The following is a 14,063-nucleotide window of genomic DNA, read 5'->3' as shown; positions in this document are numbered from 1 at the left end:
CTTAATAGTTTAAAAGTTATAGTTGTCGGAAGTTGAAGATTATTTTAAAATTGTTCATCTCAGTGTCAAAAGTGGCAAAAAAGTGGGAACCATTATTGTGAGTTCACCCATGTATAGATCAACAGATCAAAGTAAGCGAGAGGTTTCTAATTTGTCCATCTTTTATCAGTTACATTGCAAACTTTAGTTAAGTTTTATGGTATAAGTATTATGAACCTCAGTCCTAGCATGACCTATTATGGTATTAAAATGTCATTTGAACACTTTTAATATGATTAGTTAATGCCTAATATAATGGATATATGCTTATGAATGTGCATGTTACGCATGGAAATGGTTAATTACTATGGTTTGTAGTGTTGTATATATTAACCAATTATGCACCACTTTCTCTTGGGCTAGAAGTAATTGTTTTTGTATCCAAGCAATGTGTCAACTCTTGTAGCCATGGACAAAACCAACATTGATTTGGTCAAAAACATTTTCATGTAGATCAAGTTATCTAAGGACAACCCTCACACATGGGCATCCCTCATTATGATACAAACTACCTAAGCATGTGTTATTAAGTAGTTTGTCAAGCTGATTCAAGAGGATAATTATGTTTTAAATGGTTGTTAGGAATTGCAATTCTAACAGGACACTTCTTTAATTTATGGTTCATTTATTCAGTTATTAAATCTCTCCCTAGATCTGAGGATCGAGTTGTAGTTGGTTAGAAAAATAATTATAGGATTAATGTTATAAACAAGTTTGTGTTCAACCTGAAAAGGTCAACGATTTTGTGGCTATGTCAACAGTTATATTTTGAAGCAAGTATGTAAATCTTGATGAGTAGAATACAATGCATTTTTGAACAAGTTGTGTAGTCTTGTGAAGCTACTCTTAGTATTATCTAGCTAGTTTTGTTTCAAGTATTTGGCATAAAAGTAGTTTGCCTAAATTTTAATAGAATAATATGCAAATTGTTCATTGTTCCTATAACAACCATAATTGAGATAGAATAGATAGTGTGAAATTAATGGTTAATGATTTTTTCTTAATAGTAGGTGATTTGATTATCGTCTTGTTATGCTAGATGAAGACGTTGTAGCATAATGTCTCACTTACATTGCACATGTTCATTTCTTGATAATACCATTTCAGTAATAGTTATTTTCAACAATTGTTTTCTATCTCTTTGCTTTACTATAATCTTTGCAGTTAACATAGGATAGAGACCTCAGATTGGTTTGTAGTGCACATATAGTGTTGCACGATTTCAAGTTAAACAACCCCTAGTTGACAGGTAAATTTAGTCTTTAAATCGATGAAGGATTTCTCGGTATGGACAAATATCCTTGAGTTGTGAAATTATGTTCCAATCTCAATTGAAATTAAAAGGATTGACATTTTTGGTGCCATTGTTGGGATGGTGTCAAGTTATAAAATTATTCGGGTTGTCTAGTCGATTTTCATGCTTTACTAGAAATGGGAATCTTTTTTTCAAGAAGTAAGAGTTTTAGATTCTCAATAAACCCCCACAATCTTTACTAACCATTTGCAAGTGCATTGGAACAAGGAACTAATTTCTTGCATGCATAGAAGGAGGGACTCTCGTGGAGGATTCCTTCCCAATACTCATAGACAAACCATCCGAACAACTCTGGTAGACATCAAATATTATTCACCTCCACCATCACTAGCCTCACAAGTCGCTTCTAATCCATCTCAAAATTCAACTCCACATAATTCTTCACCTAGATTTAGATTTAGAATGGGCAATGCAAACCGCCATGTTGACAAAGATTAAGAGACTCCAACTTTCCATTTTCCCATCGTCGAACAAAAGAGAATACGACTCTCAATAAGCATACCACCTTTAGCCCTTCTCAATTTTCATAGGCTTATTACTACGAACCCAAACACCTTCCTTTTTTAGTTTGATGTCCTATGTAAGTTATGACTACACTACAGATGCCCATAGGTTTAATTGTTCCGTACAACTCTCAAGGACTTTGCCTTGAGATGATTCATGAGCATGGGGAGAGATGTAATGATTGACTAGGATAGTATGAAAACAACATTCTTGAAGAAATATAAATATTATTAGAGGAGGAAGAGATTGAGATATATGATATAGAACCATGACCTAAAGCAAAAGATGTTGCACCATCAGAGAATATCAATTTATATAGGTTGGCAGAAATGGCTACTAAAGAGATAGAAGAGATCATTGAGACCATTTTGAGTCAAGAAGTTGCCCCAATAATAGAGTCACTCATGGAAACCATTGTCAATACTCAAGTGCCACATAGCTCTTCCTCAATCTCTCGGCTTTCTATCACGCTCAAATTGTGGAAACAAGTGAAACAATTATAGCTATGAGAGAAAGAATTGATAAGAGAAAAGGTGCAAATGTAAGAAATCATGGAAAAGAGGCTATAGAAAAAAGAAACAGAAGTTACAAAACTGAGGAACAAAGTGGACACTATGGTTACCATGGTTCCACAAATTGTCAACTACAGACCACTAGCACGAGTATATACACTATTTCTTTGGGAGTAGTTGCTTAACATCCAGTTTATGCAAATGTATTTAGGATTTCCTTTTTCAATTGTCTCTCCTTGAGACTTATTTCATGTTTTCCAATCATCTAACCCAAAACTATAGAATACCTTGTGTTTTGTATGTAGGAGATGTTCAGTTAAGAGCATTTAATTATTACTTAAAAAATGAAGAAAATAGAGGTAATCAAATGCTCACAAATAGGGAGATTGAGAAAGAAATTGCATTGTCCCTTTGAGTTGAATCAGACAATGCAAATGCTATGATGAATGAGTGGGAGTTAATCACTTGTAAGCTTGATATTTAGCAACATATACTAGCATCTAGAATAGAGATTTATGCATTCTATGAAAGAGTAGTTCATGCATAGGGTAGGGATATTCTATATTTTGTTGCAACACACTAGAAATAACTCATAGATGACTTACAGTAGAAGGAATCGCAATCCCTATACAAATTGCATGTTTCTATTCGTAGATCCAAGAGGTATATAGAGTTGGCCAAGAAGCAAAACCTGAAGTGGATGGTTTTTTCTTTCTAGCCTCCACTCATTTTGTGGCCCATACTAGATTACAAAGGGATTGAGAAATATAATGGAGTTGAGGAACCCATGGGGGAAAAGATTACAAAGTCAAAGGTATTCTACCAGAATCCTTATAGCAAAAAATTTAGGAGTGACTGCTCATTCTAATTTTAGAGAAATGGCTTTCTTGTAGAATAGGTTAATGGGGCATGCCTTCTGACAAGGAATGCAAATTGTGGGGAATTATAGGTCTCTAATTTTTCCATCTTTTATTAGTTACATTGCAAACTTTAGTCAAGTTTTATGGTATAAGTGTTATGAACCCCAATCCTAGTATGACCTATAAGACTTCATTTGAGCATTTTAAATATGTTTAGTTAATGACTCTAATATAATGCATACACACTTATGAATGTGCATGTTATGGATGGAAATGGTTGATTACTATCATTTTTAGTGTTGTATATATTAACCTATTATGCAACACTTTCTCTTGAGCGAGAAGAAACTCCTCATATAGCCAAGCACTGTGTCAACTCTTGTAGTCATGGATAAAACCAGTGTTGATTTCATCAAAAGTAGTTTTAGGCGGATCAAGCTATCTAAGGGCAACACTCAAACATGGACATCATTATGATTTGAACTACCTAAGAATGTGCCAAAAATTAATCTATCGAATTGATTCAAGTGGATGATAATGTTTTAAGTGTTTGTAAGGAATTGCAATCCTAATATGAATCTTCTTCAGTTTATGGTTCCTTTATTCAGTTAATAAATCTTCTGAGATTTTGCCAAGATCAAGAGGCAATGGAAAGCACAAATAAGAGAGAACAAAATAGATGATAGGAATAAACTATATTCTATCAGGATGCAAAATATGATCAACTAGATCATTAAAATATGTTGATTGATTGTCGGCCCATACAAACAATGTAGATGACCCTACTTATATAGGCAAGGCTAGGGATATGTGAGCACACAAACATGGCATGTGGCTCAATAAGAAACAAGGGTAGGTAGGAGAAATAATATAATATTCCACATGAGGTGGAATGTAACAACAAGATAAGATCAACACCATAAAAGGTGGAAATTCTCCTACACACACTATCCCAATGTTGGCACAAACACCCAAGTGTCTCATACCCAAACTACTATTAAATGCATTTCCTAAGTAAACTTAAGTATAGTGTAATAATATCCAAGATGAATAATTATTTACACCAACACCCCCCCTTAAGTGCAACTTAGGGGAATGCACTAAAGTCTACAATGCAACTAAGCAATGCAAGATGGGTCCCGGCTACGAGGCCATGTTAGGTACCCGTGTACAATATCCAAAAATCTCCCATAAACGGAGAAAGAGAGAAAAACCCAATGGGAAAAAACCCTCCCCCATAAGAGAGATGATGAAAGCACACAATGCTCTCGATGATGAATGAGAAGAAAAAAACTATGTCCCCCCCCCATAAGAGAGAAGAAGAGACCATGAAGCCCCCCCTCGATGTCGAATCTCCTGCAAAGATGGTCCAATGATGATGACCAAAATACCTCCCCATAAGGAAGAAAGAGAGCCAATGTTGCACCAATAATGTCAAAGTGTGACAAAACCAGGTACCAAGTCAATGATGATGAATCACTCGCTGTAACAAAAAGAAGATCAGGCATGGAGACAACCTGCTGTAAGCATCATCTGGATACTCAGAGATAGCAGAAATACTGGTACAATCCAAGTCTCACGAGAGCCATGCACAAATGTGTACAATCTAAGTCTCAACTAGAGCCATGCACCAAGTCTCACAAGATATTCCTAATCTACATGTACAGGAGGATTACATCAAATATGTCAACAATGACAAGATACAAAGAGGTGTGGCACTTTATGATAGTGTAAGTACAACATTGCTCAAGCAAGAGCATACATCATGATAAAATATTCAAATGTGGAAACATGAAAATGATGCCACCAACAAAGAAGCCTTGTAGAATACTGCAGATAAAGATGCCTCTGAATGCAATTTCACCAAAAGATATAAATGAACAACTGACCCCCCATAAAAAGATCATGTTGGCACTTGCAAATAATGGAAAAGTGGACTGCTGATTTCAATTTACAACTTCTCAAAATGAGATCTAAGATACTTCAACAAATAGTGCTAGTGATCTAAATTGAGATCCAAGCAAAATGCAAGTACCAAATATGCCAAAAATGGCTAAATACTGAAAGTACAATTTCTACTCAAAATCACTACAAATAAATGGCAGATTATGAAAGTAGATGAAAAAATATGCACTTTAAAAAAAAAGCAGCACCTGAAAAGGAGTCCATATGAGTCTAAATGAAGCCTCTAAAGTTGTAAAAATTGGGATTTCACTATTTCCGAAAAAACTTGTATCCGAAAATCAGAAACATCCTATACCACTGTACAGATCACAAAATTATACCCCAAAACAAAAAAAATTGCTCGAAAAAATGAGTTCGGATGAGTGAGATATCACTATTTGAAAATTGTCGGCAAAATTATAATTTCTGGAAAATTTCCGTCACGGCTTCAAACTTCAAATGCCTCTAGATTTGGCCTCCGAAGTCCGATTTGGATGAAACAAAAGGCAAAAATAACTTTATTGGACCTCATAAATCCAATGGTAACCTCATATTTGACCCATCAAGCTTCAATAATAACCTACAATAGAAAGCTCCAAAATGAAAACCCTAAATAGCATCAAATTTCTCTCAATTGGCAAACCAATGACACTCTAATGGCTCTGATACCATGTGAGATTTTGTCAAGATCAAGAGGCAATGGAAAGAACAAATAAGAGAGAACAAAATAGATGATAGGAATAAACTATATTCTATCAAGATGCAAAATATGATCAACTGGATCATTACAAGATGTTGATTGATTGCCCGTACAAACAATGTAGATGAACCTACTTATATAGGCAAGGCAAGGGATATGTGAGCACACAAACATGACATGTGGCTTGATAAGAAACAAGGGTAGTTAGAAAATAGGTGTGGGAAGGTAGGAGAAATAATATAATATTCCACATGAGGTGGAATGTAACAACAAGATAAGATCAACACCATAAAAGGTGGATCCAGTGTTGATCCACCTTTTATGGTGGATCCAGTGTTGGCACAAACACCCAAGTGTCTCATACCCAAACTACTATTAAATGCATTTCCTACGTAAACTTAAGTATAGTGTAATAATATCCAAGATAAATAATTATTTACACCAACAAATCTCTCCCTAGATTTGAGGATCGAGTTGTAGTTTGTTAGAGAAATAGTCATAGAGTTAATGTTATAAATAAGCTTGTGTTCAACCTAAAAAGGTTAAAGACTTTGTGACTATGTTAGCAGTCATAATTTGAAGCAAGTATGTAAATATTGATGTTCATATAATAAAATGCATTTATGAACTAGTCATGTAATCTTGTGAATTCATAGGTAGTACTTACCCAAGGGCGGCCACTTGAGGTAAAGACACTTTTTTTTTAGCTAAGTTAGCTAGTCTTGTTTCAAGTATTTAGCATCAAAGTAGTTTTCCTAAATTTCAATAAAATAATAGCTCCATTGTTCATTGTTCCTACAATAGCCATAATTGAGATAGAACGGATGGTGTGAAAGTAATGGTTAATGAATGTTTTCTTAATAGTAATTGATTTGATTATCGTCTTGTTACCTTAGATCAAGATGTTGAAGCATAATGTTTCGCTTACATTTCACACGTTCATTTCTTGATATTTTCATTTTAGTAATAGTTATTTTTAGTAGTTGTTTTATAGCTCTATTTATTTTGCAATCTTTGCAATTAACATAGGATGGTGATCCCAAATAGGTTTGTTATGCACATACAATGTTGCACCATTTCAAGTTGTATGACTATTGGTTGACAAGTAAATGTAGTCTTCTAAGACATGAAGAATTCCTCAATATGGACAAATATCCATGTTGTGAAATTATGTTCCAATCTCAATTGAAATTATAAGGCTCGACAACAAGCATGATAAATTTGAATTTAAATCTAATTTTAACCTCTTAGTATTTTGTAGTAGAAGATGAAGTTGTGACTGCCTAGGGAGTGTAGTTCCATGTTTATAAGAGAGGCACATGCCTTGTGCAATTGGTCACCTTAGAAGGACAAAGACTATGGAAAATATTGATGGTATGTCTTTTGGATCTAAATGTTGGTGGATATGTCTAGGTATATAAGAGGATTTCATCTATGTAGTGTATGCAAGCCTAACAATAAGAAATTTTGAGCTATATCAATCATTCCTAGTGCTTAGGAGACCATGAGAGAGCATCTCCATAGACTTTATAGGTAGTTTACCGAAGACTATGCTTTGATGATTAAATTTTATCAGTTTAGATCATTTTTCTAAGATGTGCATTTTAATTTCTTGTAAACCATGAGATTTTTAAAGTAAATTATGGTGTACATAATGGAGTAGATTACGTATCATACTCAAGAAATCAATAGCTCTCCATCCTCAAATGGCTCGGAAAAGAAAGGAGGTGAATAGAATGTTGGTATAACTACTATGTTAGTGTAACCAACAATTTTTGAAGGCATTGAACAAGAATTTGGTAGATATTTAACACTCTTATTATAGAGTTATTCACTCTTATACTAGTTTATTCCCTTTTCAATTTTGTTTTAGTTATTTTCCAATAATCTCACTTGATGTTTAATTTATACAACTAAAACAAGGGCTAAACAAAGAGTTGTTGAGGTGAGAAAATTGAATGAACTTGTTGAGAAGGTGAGACAAATTTCACCTCAAGGTTCAAGGAAATTTAAAGATTGAAGAAAAGTAGAGGTCAATGTGATCAAGATAGAGTCGAATACAAGTTCTTTGGCAACAAGGTTTTGATATGTTTGGATAGAGAAAGTTGCAAGGATCTTAAAAAAAGGCTCAAACCATAGAAATATGGTCTATTTTATATCATAGAGTATGTGGGGAACAATTATTTTAGGCTAGACTTGCAATAATACAAGAAAATATTTTCCATAATTAATGTGGACTAGTTGAGCTTGTTTGAGCCTCCACTACTTGATGGTTGGAGTGTTATTATGCTAAGTGCAAGATGTGTAAGAAATTTGTGTTGTCCTTGATAAGAAGGTTAAACAAGCTCAACATGGTGAATAAGAATAATGGTTGATTGATTGGAAGGAGGAAGTTCCAAGTAAAACAAAGTGGGTTTCTAGATGTGAAATGGACTAGAAATACCTTAATTTGATAGGTCCTTGTACTTTTGGGGACCAAAAGCCTCCTAGTAGGGGAGATATGACCTTTAAAATGATTAATTATGTTGGTCCATTTGGGTCATAATGGTACAACTTGTCATGTGACATGTTGAAATCTACCACATTGTCATAATGCTCCATCTAGTCATGGCAATGAGTCCCTATGACACACTTGTTGCGACCTAAAATATTGATCATAAGAATTTTAGTGATAATGAATGCCCCTTACAATTGGTTACATTCATAAGATACAATGAACATAGTAGAGAGAAAAATTACATGAAATTTAAGTGTAGACTAAGCATATAATCGTGTGAATCATGAAAGTAGTAATTATGAGAAAATTGTCATACAATAAACCACAAGAATATCAAAAATCATAAGGTATGAAAATCTTGTGGGTTGGAGATGCATCTCAAGGTAAAAGGTTTATCTTAACATAGGAAAATAGAAAAAGATGTAGCTACACCTATATAGGTACATAGGGCACTAAGACAAGCATATGCCCCTAATGTAATGTCCAAGAGCCTCAACACAAAATGTTCAATGCAAGACAATGCATGCCTAGTGGTGACATGGATCTAAGTAGAGAAAAGGTGAGATTGGAAAGGCATGATATCCTCAATATAAAAGGATGTCTAGACAAGAGCATGATAAAACAATGTAGGTATAAAATTTTATTAAGACATGATGCTTATAATGTAAAAGGACAACTCTAGCATAATAAAGTAATGTAGGTACAAAATATCATTAAGGTGTGATGTTCCCAATGTGAAAAAGGTAGTTGTTCAAAGTATGATGTATCAACCAAAAAATCATTAATATTAAGATCATGCATCTTTACTAGGATGTGAATTAGCCCATAATGATTATTTTGTGGTATTTCATTATCATCAGAGCAGTGCCAAGACTAGAAGTTGTAGAATCGATTTTTTTTCATTGAATTTTATTTTTTATGAATTTACTTTATTTTCCTCGCATTATTATGTACCTTAGGTTAAGCTTCATTAGGTAGGTGTCATCTCTCATTTGGTAAAGGTGGTTGAGTATGCACTTCCCTAGACTGATTGCTAGGTTTTCATATCTATTCGCATGGGTAGTAAGCCTTCTCATCACTAAGTGGCCTATTCTATAAATGTTACCATTGACCTCTCATTTGAGCATCTGTTACAATGCATTTGCAGCTTATTACGTTATTTTCTTTGTATTCTTAATATATTGGAGTGTGCATTGTGCATTGCATCTTCAACCTTTGATTGTCTTGTGTAAATTGGTTATTATGGCTATCTCTTTCCATCAAGATCTTAGGTGATTGCATAGGCAACTATGCAATTCTTATATAGTATAAAAAAAAAATTGATGATCGAAGGCTAGCTTATCTCCATTGTTGAGGATCAAGGGTTTCAAGAGAGGAGTTATTTTACATGTTTGGTTGGGTGAGTGGTGGAATAGATCTTCAAGATTTTCTCTTTTCAACAAGATCTTCGACCTTGATTGTCTTTGTAAATTGGTTATTATGGCTATATCTTTTCATCAGGATCTTAGGTGTTTGCATAGGCAACTAAGCAATTCTTACATGGTATAAAAAAAATTGATGATCAAAGGCTAGCCTATTTCCATTGTTGAGGATCAAGGGTTTCAAGGGAGGCGCTATTTTATATGTTTGGTTGGGTGAATGGTGGAATAGATCTTCAACCTTGATTGTCTTTGTAAATTGGTTATTATGGCTATCTCTTTTCATTAAGATCCTAGGTGTTTGCATAAGCAACTAAGCAATTCTTACATGGTATCAAAAAGAATTGATGATCAAAGGCTAGCCTATCTCCATTGTTGAGGATCAAGGGTTTTAAGAGAGGTGTTATTTTACATGTTTGGTTGGGTGATTGGTGGATTACATATGAGCTTAATATCATGTCGAAAAGATTCTAGATAGTTGGTTTTCCTTTCATTTCATCCAAATCAATCATTGGGAGTCAAATCGACAAGGATTTGTATATTTTTTATAGTTCCTATTAATTTTAAAGCATTTCGGGTTAAGCACAACCTTTCCATCACATCTAGTGCTCAAAAACTACAAAAATGTATATTAAATTGTCCAAGTTACACAATTTTATTGGGATCCATCTCTACCTGCCTATGTTATGCTTATGAGGGGTGTTGGTATATTGTATTACTAATGCATTTAATTTATTTTCTTTACAACAATATATACCTCAGGATAATCTTACTTAATGAGATATCTATTTATAGACATGTCATCCCTCATTTAATTGCGTACACACTTCAATAAGTTGGTTAGTGAATTTTCATCCTCATTCACATAAGTAATAAGATTTCACATCACTTAGTAGTATGTTCTATAAATGCTACCCACTTGCTTTTATTTGGGCATCTCTTTGCATTGTATATACATCATCAATGAATTGGAATAACTATTGTGTTTTTCATTATTAATGTTCCATTTTCTCATGCAATTTCAACTATCCCCACAAAAACATGTTCATGTGATACTTTTCCTTTATGATTTGAATTGTCAACTTTGTGTATCATATACATTGTCCAAATGACTTTGAAAAGGATTTGTGTACATTTGTATTGTCAACATTGTTTGAGACTTGGAAAAGGATTTGTGTACATATACAATCAACTATTAGTAAACACCTCTAATGGATTTCCACTACCATTTAGTGACATCCACTTGATCATACAAGGTCTTTGCACCTTGCATGTAAGACCCATATAGGATTCAATGTAATAAAAAAACCCATCAAAATCGTAAAATGTTTGATAGTTATATGTCCTAAGAAGTAATTTATTTGCTTCCAATGGACAAATGGTAGCAAGAGTGGTCAAACTAGCACTCAATATATTTTGAAGAACATCCAAGGATTCTTAAAGCTTAGTAAACTTCATAGGAAAATCTAGCTTGAATGATAGGAAGGTAGAAGTATTGGTAATTTGACGAACATTTTCCTTCATGCTATTACTCTTTGAAAAGTAACTTCACTTTTGATGCTTTTCAAGGATGAGATGCATTTTGATATGATGACCCATGTCTCAAGACTTCATTAGCAATATGTATTCAAGGGTTTTTATATGTGCCCACAAGTCCATGAAAGATGCACAACTATTTGGATATACATTGTGTGTAATTGATGTAGGCAAATATTCTAATAAACATGTTTTGCAATTATATACCTTGTAAGGGAGTACTCATTTTAGAGCAAAAAGATTGAAATCAAATAAATAGTCATGGTCTTGGGCACACCTGAATTGATTGGAGATTGTGACTTGAAGGCGTTCAAAAAAAAATGATGAACACCTTTGTCAAATAATTAAATATGTGAATAAACCCTCGAGGAAGTGAGAACCACCACTCAACGGCATAATCTATCAAGGTCCACATTAATAACTTAGTTAACAATTTATCCTTAGATAGGAAGTCTACACAAGTAATCATAAAACTTATAAAATGTGTTAGGATAACCTTCGTCGTAACTCATTAAAATTTATGATACCACAAAGCCCATAGAATCAAGGTATGTAACAATTTCATATGATAGTAATTTATGTCTTAACATTTGTGAACTCTTCACCCTTTGGTCCATTTGATCTTGGATTGATTATCTTTTCTACATGACCTATCTTACAAATTAGCGCACCTAAGATGGAAGACGAAATAACTATTGATCGTTGATAACCACCACGGTGTGCGTATGAGTGGTAATAAGAGAGATGAACAAAGAGAGATTGAGATTGGCATAAAGGAAAGATACTTGAGGGCGTCCAAGGATACATATTAGGAGAGAGACAATGTAGGAAAGGTACTTGAGGGCATCAAGGATACAAATGTGAATGTGGAATGAGGGATAAACTTAGGATGAGAGTAGCATAAAATAATAATGTAAGTGTAATTTATCATAAAGAGTGTCGATATCTAAAGAGGGGTATAGTTAGGAGGTAGGTCATAAAAAGATAGATGGTGGAGAAAGGATAAATACTATTATAGGATGCTAGTAGGTGGACAACATGGAGTTTGGTAGTAGCGTTGGAGAATGCATCAGGAGGTAAATTCAACAATCGCAATAGATAAATCAATTTTATTGCTCAATTTGTGTGATCTCTAATCCAAATAGGTTGTTGATAAACACATTGTAAATGATATCTGCTAGTTGTGTAGGAATTTACATTATGACACGCCAAAGAAAAAATTGACATCATGCCCAAAACGACTATCAAATTTGAATCACGAAGTCAATGTCCAAGACCATTTTGGAGTAAACATGGAAAAGGGACAACTAATATTCTTGAGTGCTTTCCAAGTTTCAAATCTCATGGGGACCCTAAGTCAAATCTAAGTAACATGATTTTATATTTGGATCATTGACTATTAGGTTTGAGCTAAAATTGGATATATAGCATATTTACACCAGACCCAATCTTACCACCAATTTGTGGGCACAAATTCATTCATTTGACCTCCCAAAACTTCCTACCAAATTGTTGGCTTCAATTGGTCCATTTGTGCTCCCGAAGCTTCCCACCAATTTGTGGCCAAATTTTTGCCCATTTAATCTCTAGAAGCATACACATCAGTACAAGAATATACATAATAAATCTGATGTCGATATGTACGAGGCATGGGCACAATAGATCTAACAGGAGTTGTGTAAATGCAAATTTATCTTAGGCCAGATCTCCATTATAGATTTTCAATTTTCAATATTGATGCAACTTTCTAGTACAAAAAGCGTGCATGCTTGGGCTACTTCCCCTGCGGCTGGGGCAACCATAGCTTCCATAAGTTTATATGATCAAATAAAACATGGAGCTGCTATCATATACAAAGCTGGAGGGAGACAAATATAGAAGACAACTACATTCCTAACTTAATATCAGAGTAGCATATCTGATATGTATCTTAAATTTGCCTAATAAATACAATTAGAATTAGAATCTTCATCAATTTGCATTACTTGTTTTAAATGACCTCACCAAATGCGTGAGTAGGGTCTTCTAAGTGCCCCCAAAAAGTACAAGTTTCAAATGCTTAGTTCGTAATGAAAGTAATTTGTATTTCCAACTTGTACAAGATTAAATACTGAATTCATATTGCATATGGAAATAAAATATAGAAAGACAGTATTTCTATTATTAATGCAATTCATGGAAATTAGAATAAGAGAGAACAGAACAGAACAGATCGAGTCACAGAAGAAATGATTGCTTTGGAAATGAGTGCTGTATTAAGTACATTATACTAGCATTTACACAATACCAGACAGACAGATGGTATGCTCAACATTTCCATGCAAAAAGGGACACTTTTGTCCATGTTCTACTCTCATGAAACAGAAAGTTGGTGCACTGCCGTTTGGAAGACATAATATGTGTTGAAACATACAAAAGAAAGTTGCATCTCATAGCTGCCATCCTTTGTACAGAGCTTGCAAATGAAATGTTCAATAACATGCATTGACATCAAGTAATATGCAGTCAGCCCAAAAATAATAATTATGTGCCTCTGCATAACACTTGTTGTAGCTTAGAAGACGCACAAACCACTTTTAGCGAGTTTCACTCAATGGAAGTATGACCGCTTGCACATTCTTTCAATCATCATCTTCATCACCTTGCTTTCCTGCATGGTTAATTTTTTGTGCACGATACATCTCTGCAACCTGGACCAAAATAGACCCATAAACAATTTCAAGGCCTCCTCTATGAAT

General features: G+C 34.1%; 1 protein-coding gene across 2 annotated transcripts in view; it reads right to left on the bottom strand.

Annotated features, from left to right (window-relative positions):
* Nucleotides 1-13,537: 13,537 nt before the first annotated feature.
* Nucleotides 13,538-14,063, bottom strand: part of LOC131073776 (DNA ligase 1) — a 191,382-nt gene continuing 190,856 nt past the window's right edge. For both annotated transcript variants that reach the window (XM_058010272.2, XM_058010271.2), the window contains exon 17: nucleotides 13,538-14,015. In XM_058010272.2, the coding sequence (XP_057866255.1) occupies nucleotides 13,947-14,015 (69 nt within the window). In that variant the 3' untranslated portion in view covers nucleotides 13,538-13,946. The remainder of the gene's footprint in view (nucleotides 14,016-14,063) is intronic.

This window comes from Cryptomeria japonica, chromosome 1 (assembly GCF_030272615.1).
Source record: "Cryptomeria japonica chromosome 1, Sugi_1.0, whole genome shotgun sequence".
Lineage (NCBI taxonomy): Eukaryota > Viridiplantae > Streptophyta > Pinopsida > Cupressales > Cupressaceae > Cryptomeria > Cryptomeria japonica.
This window is presented reverse-complemented; position numbering and strand designations above follow the sequence as displayed.